At 44.9% G+C, this 12,704-nt stretch overlaps 2 protein-coding genes across 3 annotated transcripts in view; one reads left to right on the top strand and one right to left on the bottom strand.

Annotated features, from left to right (window-relative positions):
* rpl35a (ribosomal protein L35a) overlaps positions 1 to 12,704 on the bottom strand; it is a 290,790-nt gene that overhangs the window by 15,017 nt on the left and 263,069 nt on the right. The window lies entirely within an intron of this gene.
* iqcg (IQ motif containing G) overlaps positions 1 to 12,704 on the top strand; it is a 35,916-nt gene that overhangs the window by 10,024 nt on the left and 13,188 nt on the right. For both annotated transcript variants that reach the window (XM_067994623.1, XM_067994622.1), the window contains exons 2-4: positions 95 to 233; positions 5,819 to 6,069; positions 12,058 to 12,186. In XM_067994623.1, the coding sequence (XP_067850724.1) occupies positions 95 to 233; positions 5,819 to 6,069; positions 12,058 to 12,186 (519 nt within the window). The remainder of the gene's footprint in view (positions 1 to 94; positions 234 to 5,818; positions 6,070 to 12,057; positions 12,187 to 12,704) is intronic.

Here is a 12,704-nt window from a genome sequence, read left to right as displayed (position 1 = left end):
AGTCATAGGTCAGCAAGTTAATAGACTGCGTTGTTGACAATCTATTCCTTGCTTAAATACAGTATGACCTCTTCTCCTGTTTTTCTTCCTTTAGACAGTCTGAGGCAAACCAGTCACTTTCTCAGGTAGATAGTCTGCGGATCTGCAATGTGCTGGAAGATTGCATTGATCAATTAACCATTCTTGGCCTCATCATGCCAGTCTCTTTTGAGGAAAACGCAGATGCGAACAGTGTAAGTGATTCCATAAATCTTTGGCCGTCTGTTTGTGTATCATTGCATCTGCAAAGGAATTAAATAAATTGCTTACGTGCTAGATCTAGACCAGTTTTCCCAGGGCCTAGAAGGAGGAATTTGTATGTCTCAGGGAGACCTACAGAAGCAGGGAGAAAATAAAAATAAAAATTGAGGAGGTGAACTATTTAAGAGACCAATCTAAAAACCTTATCTTATCAGTCCCCTATTCATTTCAGTACTTTAATGGTGTGACTAAAACCAACTGTATTCCACCAGCTTTAGCATGAAACAGCATCACAACACTTACTGATCTTTGCAGTGGTGCTAAGTGGTGTCAGGCATTGTGAGGAAACTACAAATAGTATCTACTTAGACCAAATCACTCTAAAGAATCGTACAATTGTACAAAGAATCTGGTATGACACCAGTTGTTTACACCTTTTGAGAGCTTCTGGTGACAGAATCTGAGACAATTTCAGTTTGATCAGAAGCACATTTCTCAGAAAAAATCCCATTTCACATGTTTTATCATCTCAGAATGCAACATGTTACATTCGTCACATTGACGATCTGGATTCTTTCCCCTCAGTCTGGTTCAGTAAAAACTGAAGTCGAACACATTTTAAAGTTCATCACAACTTTAATAGCAGGGTTCTTAGTCTGCAGCATTGATTTGGACTCCTGATAGAGTCCCTCTATGCTGGCAGAGCAAGAACAAGAAACATACAGAAATCCACACGTTTTTATACAGATGAATAGGGGTTGGAACATACTTAACGAGGGTCAACACCAATCATAAGCCGGCCATAGGTTGCCACGCGAGGTTACATTATTGCCGGATAATCATAAATCGCCCATGTGCTGATCATGCTGCTGTTAGACATCAAAGGGGATACTTCCTCACCTTCCAACCTGGAATGTTCTTTCCTGTTCCTTATCTCCCAACCTGGAATGTCTTTCAACTTTGGCTAAGCTCGTTACCTATATTGATCTGCCATAAACATGGAGACATTCAGACCAGTCCTTGAATCACATCAAAGATTCTACATTGTTAAGACAATGCAAACCTGCTGACTACGCAAACATATGGCCCAGCAGGAGGCCAGGCCACCTGTACCAATCTCAGTTACTAACTAATTAACCCTTTCTAACCATTTTGCATTCTGCTTCTTTGCCACGTAGGCATTTTAATATTTTACCGAAAACTGACCACGTAGGGATTCTCAACATCACCATTGACATTTCTAGTACCCACAATACAGAATTGAAAAAGACCTGCAGCTATACTGGAACATAACACTCAGTAACCTGGAGATATTCCACTTTCCACCCCAGCCATACTTACAGGCTCTCACTCAGAGAAGTCACAAGATAACTGGTGTGGAGTGGAAAAATTTACACTATTGCAGCAGGGGATGCCCCTCTGAAGTTGGGGTTTAGAGGTGAAGTTACTTGATCTGACAATGAATGTCCAAAATCTATTCCCTCTCGTCCTTCACCTTGGTGAGCGCACACAACCCCTCCCAAAAAAGTTAATTAAAATTGGGGCAAAAAATATCCAGTTCGGTACTTAATGGCAAAAGAGGATTAGGTTCTTTCCAAAATCTGGAATCTATGTGTCAAACTGAGTTCAGAAATGGCACCATCATAAACTGTAACCACTTCAGTTGTAGTTCTCACACTGATCTCAACACAAATGACTATCAGTATAAACTGGCAGTAGGCTCATGACCCAAATCCCTGTTAAGCAGCTAATGATAAAGAATCATAGAAATTTAAAGCACAGTAGGAGGCCATTCAGCCCATCGTGTCTGTACCAGCCGAAATAAAAGCTACCCAGCCTAACCCCACTTTCCAGCTCTTGGTCCGTAGCCTTGAAGGTTACAGCACTTCAAGTGCATATCCAAGTACTTTTTAAATGCAATGAGGGTTTTCTGCCTGTACCACCCTTTCAGGCAGTGAGTTCCAGACCCTCACCATCCTCTGGGGAGGGAGGGATCTGGTGAGGTTCACACAAGTCTGAAGATAAAAGAAATAGGAAATGAGAGTAAAGGTCAGTCCAAGGTAAGAAACAAGGGTAACATACACTGTCAGGGAACGAATACAGTTATAGAACATAAGTACAAAATGACAGTTTAAAATAAAGTGAGGGGAACAAGTATTAAAAACAAATTAAATTGCCTGTACAGCAATGTGCACAGCATCGAAAACAAAATCAGGAAACTGGAGGCAATAATTCCTAGCAAGGAGCCAGATGTAGTAGGGATAACTGAAGCATGGCTATATAAGAAACATGACTGGCAGTTAAATATTGCAGGATAGAACGTATTTAGAAAAGGATAAGGAAGGAAGAATGTGTGTTGTTGGGGGGGGGGGGGGGGGGGGTAGCTGTACTAACTAGAGTCAACATAATGGCAATAGAAAAAAGGGACAGAAGTAACATTAAGCTAGAAACAGAATCCACACGGATTCAAAGGATAAGAAGGGAGCGATCTTTTTTTTATTCGTTCATGGGATGTGGGCATCGCTGGCAAGACCAGCATTTATTGCCCATCCCTAATCGCCCTTGAGAAGGTGGTGGTGAGCCGCCTTCTTGAACCGCTGCAGTCCGTGTGGTGAAGGTTCTCCCATAGTGCTGTTAGGTAGGGGATTCCAGGATTTTGACCCAGCGACGATGAAGGAATGTTGATATATTTCCAAGTCAGAATGGTGTGTGAGTTGGAGGGGAACGTGCAAGGTGGTTTTATTCCCATGTGCCTGCTGCCCTTGTCCTTCTAGGTGGTAGAGGTCACGGGTTTGGGAGGTGCTGTCGAAGAAGCCTTGGCGAGTTGCTGCAGTGCATCCTGTGGATGGTACACACTGCAGCCACGGTGCGCTGGTGGTGAAGGGAGTGAATGTTTAGGGTGGATCACACTATTGACCAGCTAATAGTGGAAGGGAAGTGGAGGATGAAATACGTAGGCAAATCTATAAAATGAGTTAAAAAAAATTTTTTAAAAAAATCGAATAATATTTCAACTACCCCCAAATAAACTGGCAAGATGATGTAGGGAAAGGGGAATGGAGTTTTTAGAGTGTGCACAGGACTCCTTTCTTACCCAGTATGTGAGAAGCCCATTAAGAGAGGAATCACTGCTGGATCTAGTAATGGGAAATGAGCCAGAACAGATAAAATAAGTAAGCATAGGAGAATATCTAGGCAATAATGATCATAACATAATAAGGTTTAAAATAATGATTGAGAAAGACAAATTCAAAGTAATAGATTGGAAAAAAAGCTAATTTTGAGGGGATGAGAGTGGAACTGGGGAAGGTAAACTGGAAATTTTTTTTTTGACAAAGAGATTGATTTAAATATTTAAAAATGGTGGTCAAGAGAGTTCAGGAGAAATATATTCCTCGAAAAAGCAAGAACAAACTAGCCAACAGTGAAACACCATGGATGAATAAAAAGATAAGGATAAAATTGAAACTAAAGAAAAAAGCATACTCTAAGTACATAGGCAGTAAAGGAATGGATGACAAAAGGGAATACGAAGAGGTTAGGAAAGGAGTCAAAAAACAATTAGGAAAGCAAAGAGGAACTATGAAATTAAATTATCAGGGAATATATAAAGATATGGTGAAGTATTCTATCGGCACGTAAATAACAAAAAAGAAAAATCAGGATGGGATAGGGCCACTAAGGGATACACACGATAAACTCACAGGTAATGACAGCAAAATGGCAGAAATATTGAATAGCTACTTTGTCTCCGTATTTACCAGGGAGACTAACATGGTGGGCATGACAGTAGAAGAGGAGATCAAAAAAGATATAAAGACATTTAAGATCGAAAGGGGGAAGATAATTGATAAACTAATCAAATTAATAGAGGATAAACTTCTGCATCTGCGAATATTAAAAGAAGTTAGGGAGGAGATAGCAGAGGCACTATTCCATATATATAAAAATTCATTAGAAAAGGGAATAGTGTCAGAGGACTGTCAGACAGCTAATGTTATTCCTATATTTAAAATGGGAGATAAAACAAGTCCAGGGAACTATAGACCAGTTAGCTTAATATTGGTGGTAGGAAAGATAATGGAATCTTTACTCAAAGATGTAATAGAAAAACATCTAGAGAATGAAAATAGTCAGTACGGATTTCAGAATGGAAAGTCATGCTTGACCAATCTTATTGAACTCTGTGAAGAAGTAACAGAAAGAGTAGACAAGGGTAATGCAGCAGATATAATATATTTGGATATTCAAAAGGCCTTCGATAAGGTACCGCATTGTAAACTCATGACAAAGGTCAGAGCACGTGGAGTCAGGGGACAAGTAGCAGAATGGACAGCAAGCTGGCTACAAAACAGAAAACAGAGAGTAGGGGTTAAGGTTAGCTACTCAGACTGACAAATGGTGGGAAGTGATGTTCCACGGGGATCGGTGCTGGGACCACTGTTGTTCACAATTTACATTAACGATTTGGATTTGGGAATCGGAAGTACAATTTCAAAATTTGCAGACGACAGCAAATTAGGGGGTGTAGTTAATACAAAAGAAGAATGATTCAAAATGCAAGAGGACGTTAATAAACTTGCAGAATGGGCGTGTAATTGGCAAATGAATTTCAATAAAGGTAAGTGTGAGGTGGTGCATTTTGGTAGGAAGAATAAGGAGGCGGTATACTGCTTGAATAATAAGCGTCTGAATGGGATAGAAGAGCAAAGGGATCTAGGGGTACACAAATCACTAAAAGTAGCGACACAGGTTAATAAGGCCATAAAAAGGGCAAATCAAGCACTGGGGTTCATTTCTAGAGGGATAGAATTGAAAAGCAGAGAAGTTATGTTCAACTTATATAGAACCTTGGTTAGACCACACTTGGAGTATTGTGCACAGTTCTGGTCTCTATACTATAGAAAGGATGCAAAAAAGATTCACAAGGATGATACCAGAACTGAGAGGATATACTTACCAGGAAAGGCTGAACAGGCTGGGGCTCTTTTCTCCAGAAAACAGAAGGCTGAGGGGTAACCTGATAGAGGTCTTTAAGATAATGAAAGGGTTTAATAGGGTAGATATAGATAATATATTTCCACTTGTGGGGGAGTCCAAAACTAGAGTTCATAAATATAAAATAGTCGCTAATAAATCCAGTAGGAAATTCAGGAGATACTTCTTTACCCAAAGAGTGGTAAGAATGTGGAATGTGCTACCACAAGGAGTAGTTGAGGCAAATAGCATAGATACATTAAAGGGGAAGCTAGATAAGCACATGAGGGAGAAAGGAATAGAAGGGTATGCTGAAAGGGTTAGAATAAGTATGGAGGAGGCTCATGTGGAGCATAAACGACAGCATAGACCAGTTGGGCCGAAAGGCCTGTTTCTGTGCTGTAATTTTGATGTAACTCGATATATTTCAACGAGCACCTGCAAAACAACACAGCTTGTTCAGTTACACAATCAAAAAACAAATAAGATCAGGTTTATTTTATACAAATTATGTTTTTTAAAAATTGTAAAATTCTTAGAAAACCTAAGCATAACATTTTATTTCTCCAAAGGAAAATCTCTTATTTTTTTTCATGTCCAGATTGTAGGGAATGAAATTGACCAGATACTACATGGTCAGAAGCAGGTGGAGTCAAAGTTTCAGCAGCTGATGTCTTCTAGGTCAGATGAGAAGAAGGAGGCTGGAAAAGTCACTACTGAACGACTGGTTGAGTTGGGAGAGCAAATCCAGGCAGCTGCAGGGGACCTGAAGAAGAGCAATCTGCTCTTCAGCGCATCCCTGAACCAGAGTCCACTTACTGCTGATAATCTGACAAAGGTGCAAGATGACAGGTGAGGTCCCAAGGACTAACTTATAAGTGCCAACATACTCTAATGTAATCGTTTTTGTCCAAATATATTTCCAAGTCCTTCACTACAAATTACGATAGATCAGGTTCAAATGTAGGTATGGAGTCACATTCTTAGAATTTGTCTGAAGTGTTTTGTATTTATACGTGGACAACACATTTTTTCCTATCTTAGTTTTATCAATCAAACATGCCCATGGTCTCAATCGCTGACAAGAGCATCACTGACCACTTCCTTACATCCTTCACCAGTTAAACCCCTATGCCCTCCTTCAACCCTACTCCCTTCAGCATTACTCCATTGCTTGCATCCGTACTCTCAAACTCAGTGCTGTGTATACTTTTCAATTCGCCCCATTACCTCTGCAGCCATTGATTTGTTCACACTCCCTCATGTCCACCATTGATGCTCCTGACCCCATCAAAACCTTCACCATTATCCATCCCCGTTGTTACTCCATTTTCGCTCCAAGTCCAAGAGACAAGAACACGAACCAGTCTTGCACACAACTGGTTTAGTAATCCATCACCAGATCTAGCTTGACTGCATCAAACTCTAGGAGGCCTCACTCTTGTCTACCAAAATGGCCACTACTCCAGAATAATTCAGGATCACCCTGGCCTCTTTTATTTACTACTCCTTAAACCTACACTTTTGCCCTTTCCACCCTCAGCTCCAACAACAAATCCAAGGAACGTGGATTTCTTTGCTTCCAAGATAGAGACCATCTGTTCAGCTACTTTTGCTGCTTCCCCTCCTTTCCCATGCCCACAAATCCCCAAGTCCCCTCATACTCTAAGCTCTGAACTCCCATCTTCCTACCCTTTCCCTTACCTCATCCACGAGACCTAGTTCCTCTCCTGCTCCCTTGACTCCATTCCCACTAAACTCCTGGTCACCCAACTTCCATTCCTGGCTACCATTTTAGCCAATATTGTAAATGATTCCCTCTCCTCAGGCACTGTCACCCTTCCCTTTAAAATCTACACTATTGCACAGAGTCAAGATGTACCCCATTATGTTTATTCTTTATTCATACCGTCATGGTTCAGCATTGTACGGCCATTGTTTTCCATAAATAGGACCCAGACTTGAGCTGGCTTAAAATGCATTCTGAGTAGAATTTTCCCTGAAGTGGTTAGCTACTTCAGACACTCACTTGCTGTGTTATCATTCCATTGGCAGTTGAGAGATGTTTTAAATGTTGGGCAGCTGTTGTTTTGAAGCATTTTTCAAACAGTGGCCCATTCGTTAGCATTGTCTGGTCATTCAGGAGACATCTTGCACCTTGGTGTTGACAAATTTTTTTGATCTCTGCTAGTCTTTGAAGAGAAGCTTTTAAAAATCAACACAGACACCAGGGCCCCAATATTAGTAGGGAGGCAGGATTGCAGAGGGGGGTAACCCACCCAATAAAATCTGTCTGTTCCCCACATGATCGTGGGTAAATTGGAGCCACTTAACGTGGCTTCCGGGTTTGGCATCCAAAACCTGCACAGCGGGCGGACTGTGCACCCGCATCACAGGCTATCAGCTGGTGGAGCTCTATTTAAATGGGCAGTCCTCCAATGGCTGCTTCTGGAGCAAACACCAGATAGAACAATGGAGCAGCCCGTGGGAAAGGCTGCTCCTAGATTCAGTGATGCCTCACTCCAGGTGCTACTAGATGGGGTGAGGAGGAGGAGGGATGTGTTTTACCCAGCGGACAGGAGGAAGTAGCCTGCCTCTGCCACCAAGAAGGCCTGGCTTGAGGTGGCAGAGGAGATCACCTGCAGTAGCAACATCTCCCACACCTGGATCCAGTGCAGGAAGCGCTTCAATGACCTAACTAGGTCAGCCAAAGTGAGTACACTTACTCATTCTCCTACATTCCGTCTTCCACATCACCTCCCCCACCACCCAACTCATTCTGCACTGCCAACACTTCTCCATCACATCGCTCCTCACACCCACTGAAAACTCATCCTCAACTTACCTGCAGTTCTTCACCTCCTCAGTACTCACCCCACCACTACCACTCAACCCAATTCTCATACTCACCCCATGATGCATCTCTTTCACAGTCAGCCGCACCCAGACCAATGCATTCATCAGTTGGCCACGTCACCATCACTCACTCACGCGTCTGTACTTTCTCCCCTTATAAGAGAAGAGAGCTCAGAATGCATGGGAGAGGGTGAGGACCGGAGGGGGGCCGCAACAGATAGTCGTGCTCACAGATGTGGAGCAGGAGGAGCTGGAGCTGAGTCGCACCCTCAAGTGCCTGCCCGTCGGGGACGCCGAGACTGGCACCCGACAAACGTCTGGTGACAGAACTTTAACATTCAGCACACACAATATGAATTGATGTTAATATGCCTTGCCATCTTCAGCACCTCAACATCTGTCATCGTGCTTAATATTGCCTTCTGTTCTCTTACAGGGGCTTCAGCGACCGCTGACGGCGGAGGGCAATTCCTCAGAGGACCTGCCGGCCTCTGACGGTGCAGAGTCACATCTGAGCAAGCCATTCACCAGCGCAGATACACACACCTCGGTGGGTCCCTGTCCGCAGTTAGTTGGGGTTTCACATTTTCACATGGTGAGTTACCACACACGTGAGCATGAGCAGACACTGGTGGCAGGGGCAGCTGTGGAGAGTCCACGTCGGAGGGAGCGCTCGTCTCCAGGCTCTGCTCAGCTGGACACAGATGCTGAACCCTGGGGTCATCCTTTAAAAGGAGAATGATTGAAGGACAGCAGCACATTTGCGAGGTGCTGGAACAGGTCCCATGCGCGCACTCCACAATCGCACAGAGGATGGAGGAGTCCAACTCCTGCATAAGTGGAATGGTGGCACAGGTAAAGGAGGGAAACTCAGATACTGTCACAGGGACGTAAGGGCATTCTGGGATAGTGTCGCGGGTAAGTGCGGAAACGTCTGCGATGGAGAGAAGGCTAGCCTCCATGGAGCTTCAAGCACGGCTCACAAATGAGTCCATTCAGGCCTTGACAACAGCCATTCGGACTCAGGGTGAACAACATTCTGCCGCCTTAGACAGGTGGGCAGATACTCTAGCATTAGCCTTCCAAGGCTTCACATATCCTCCAAACTGTTGTCCAACAGTGTGGTAGGAGTGGTGTGGGCCTGGCCCAGGGGAGGGATTATGGCAAAAGGGGACATGGAAGTGGGGACGCCACTCAAAGCGTCCCCACATCCCACCCGTTGCCCCCCTCTCAACCAGTACCTGCAATGCTGCCTCCTCTCCAGGTGGCCGAGTCTGCTCCTGCACAGGTGCAGGTGGAGCAGTCTTTGGAGGAGCCCTCACGGGCACCGAAACCCAGAGGGCGTAGCCCCAAAGCATCTAATCGGTCAGGGCATGAACAAGAGCAACCTGCCACTACCTCTGCTGCAGCCACAGGGGATGTAGAAGTAGTCGGAAGCGAAAGGCGAAGGTTTTGTAAGCACAAAGGGGATGCACAAGGGGGCTTGACGGTTGGTCAATTTTTAAATTTATATTTGCTTTTTGTTAAACGCACATTAAATATTATTATTGTCACAACCACTGCCACATCTTGGCTATGCTTGACTGGCTTCTGTAATAAGGCTCTTTTTCATGGAGGTTCACCATGAACGCCCCACCTGATGCCACCAATTGGGTCACTCTACAGTGGGCGTATATGCAGTTGCAGGACTGTTTTGTGCGGGGCTGGTGTGGCCACTTCTCTATCCAGGTGGTGACTCTTCACATTGTCCGATGTTAGGAGAACCGTTCACATATCAGTGACTCCCTGGCCTCACGAGCAGCCAGGTGAGCCGCTGCTCTGCCCATGGGCTGCTCCTCTTCCTCAATGTGGGAGGCAGATGTGGATGGGGCCTCCTCAAGCGGCACCCCTCTCTGTTGTGCCATGTTGTGCAGGGCACAACACACAACTATAATATGTCCCACTCTGTCTGGTGCATATTGAAGCACTCCCCCAGAACGATCAAGGCACCTTAAACGCATCTTGAGCACCCCATAGCATGCTCAATTGTAGACCTGGTAGCGATGTGACTGTCATTATATCGACGCTGTTGCTCGGTGGTGGGGTTCCTCAGAGGTGTCACGAGCCACGTGTGTCGGGGGTATCCCTTGTCCCCGAGGAGCCAGCCCTCGCGGGTGTTCGGTGCATGGAAGAGGGGCGGGATATGTTGGACTCCCAGTGGATGAAGGAATTGTGGCAGCTACCAGGGTATCTGGCGCACATGTGAAGGAATCTCTTGCGGTGGTCACAAACGAGCTGAGTGTTGATGGAACGATAGCCCGTTGATGAACAATTCTGGCTTGCGTGGAGATGCTCGTATTGCTATTTGGGTGCAATCGATTACACCCTGCACCCGTGGGAAGCCAGCCGCAGCGTGGAATCCCACTGCCCTCTCCGTCTGGCTGAGGTCATCCATAGGGAGGTTGACGTAGTGCGAGGCCCTGCGAAACAAGTAGTCAGTGACCTGCCATATGCACTTGTATGCAGACGACTGAGACACCACGACGATGTCCCCGGTGGCACCCTGGAATGATCCGGAGGCGAAGTAGTTGAGGGCAGCGGTGACTTTGACAGCGACGGGTAAGGGGATGCTGCTCGGCCCAGCTGGGAGCAGCTCGGCATGAAGGAGGCTGCAGATGTCCGCGACTACCTGGTGGCTGACTCTGAGCCTCCGTATGCACTGCTCCTCAGAGAGGTCCAAGAAGCTGAGCCTCTGTCTGTAGACCCTGTTGCGAGGGTAGTGCTTCCTGCAATGTCGCTCTCTCTATTGTTGCCCTCCGTGCTCTTGTACAGGTGCCTGTGGTGCAGCACTGTGTTGTGGAGCTGCACGTGGGAGGTGGACGCTGTGCCTGGCAAGGCTGGTGATGTTGCTTGTCCTCAGATGAAGTGATGAATGCAGCCATGGCGTCTCCCATCTTGACGGTGTGAGTTTAAGGGGGTCCGCAAAGTAGGTAAATATGTTTGCATAGCAGAGTTTTGGGTGGAAGTTAATAATTTTGAGTGAAAACACAAAGGTCTCGCAGCCAAAACTTTGTCTGAAGTGACAAGAGTGCCCTGCTACAATAAATTAGGTTTTCTCCCCACCTGTCAAATAATCATTTGCATCTCCCACTGGCTGAAACATGTCAGTTGCAACAGGGAGTGTTTCCCACAGCACGGGAAACACGCTGAGGATCCTTCAAAATTGCACCCCTGCCAAAATGTCTACTCAATCAGGTATCTCAAGTACTTTAACTATGTGTAAAAGTATGTAAATTATCATCCCGCCGGCTTTAATTGCCGGTAGGACTCCTGTATTCGGGAGGCGCGCGTGCACCCGAACGAGTCACCGGGGAACAGGCTCCGAACCCGCTCCGGATTTCTACGATTTTAGGAGCCCCCCACGCACCTGCTCCGCCATCCGAAGATCAGCCCCCAGAAGTCAGTCAAAGCAGCTGTGGGGGAGAAGCAACTTCTGCTTTGGTTGTTATGACATAACTGAGAAGAGGGGATATCCTTTTTATGTTAAAATAAGATTCTCTGAAGTGGGTTATTGGAATTACGTGTTCTCTATTTTTTTCATAACAGTCACAAATAGAAATTGTACTGATTACCAAATGAATTTCATCGTACTCATTGTTCTGTTTTGCCTACTGTGGAATAAAGCAGCTTACAAACCCCTCACCTGGTATTGGCCTTCGGACAGATTAAAGGAGCACGTGTTTAAGACAAAGCCTTCCGATCTAGATCGCAGAGGAATTTCATTGTTACATTCCAATGTCCTACCTGCACTAGCAGATAAAAGACAGTGGGAGTCAACTTCTGGAGAAGGCAGCCAGACCGCTTAAGGGAGTGACTAACATCACTGAACCCAAGTAGATACCTGCAGAAGACTTAAGTTCGTAATACATACCTTTACTTTAAAGTGGGTATGCCCTGGTATATCCTTGTTTGTTGATTTATTAATAGTTTTCATTCTGATAATAGGCAGTTTGCTTCGGAAGTGATCAATGACACCTTGCAGGAGCTGAATTCTTCTGGAACATTTCTGACTCTACTGAATGTTATCGAGAGGGAGAAAAAGAAAAAAATCAACACCCAAAATGTTATCATCAGGTTAGCTCTGTCACCCATGGTACACTTTAGGGTAACGCACAAGTACAGGGACATGTGTTACCAGCTGTAGTTCTCTTACTTTGCCTCACCCTTTTCAATTAAAACAGTGTGGCAAATAGGTAATTTGTGTTAAATAAGGGACGAGGAACAGTATACAGAATTCTATTGGTTAACATTGTTCTAAAATCAAATCAGACTAAAGTACATCAAAGGTGCATCTTCGAATTTCCCCATTTTTTGATGCGTGCTGTTGGTGCTTCCCATTGCTTTGCTGCCGCATTCGGCTGAGAAGTTTGGACAGTCGTGGCAGCTGCAGAACTCCTCGCATCTTCTGCCAGTATTACACCATGATTAATTCGGACAGGAAGTTCAATTTTGTTAAGCGGGAGGGTTCTGCATATATCCTTCTCCCAGAGAAATGCTCCATCTAATGGTTCAGATGTCAATTGGCAATACTGACCCTTGACATGAGTTGGTTTTGAGTAACTGTGGAAGCTGGCATTCTAACTCTGCACCAA

The sequence above is a fragment of the Heptranchias perlo genome, chromosome 13, assembly GCF_035084215.1.
Source record: "Heptranchias perlo isolate sHepPer1 chromosome 13, sHepPer1.hap1, whole genome shotgun sequence".
Taxonomy (NCBI): domain Eukaryota; kingdom Metazoa; phylum Chordata; class Chondrichthyes; order Hexanchiformes; family Hexanchidae; genus Heptranchias; species Heptranchias perlo.
The sequence above is the reverse complement of the archived record's forward strand: the minus strand, read 5'-3'. Positions and strand labels throughout refer to the sequence as shown.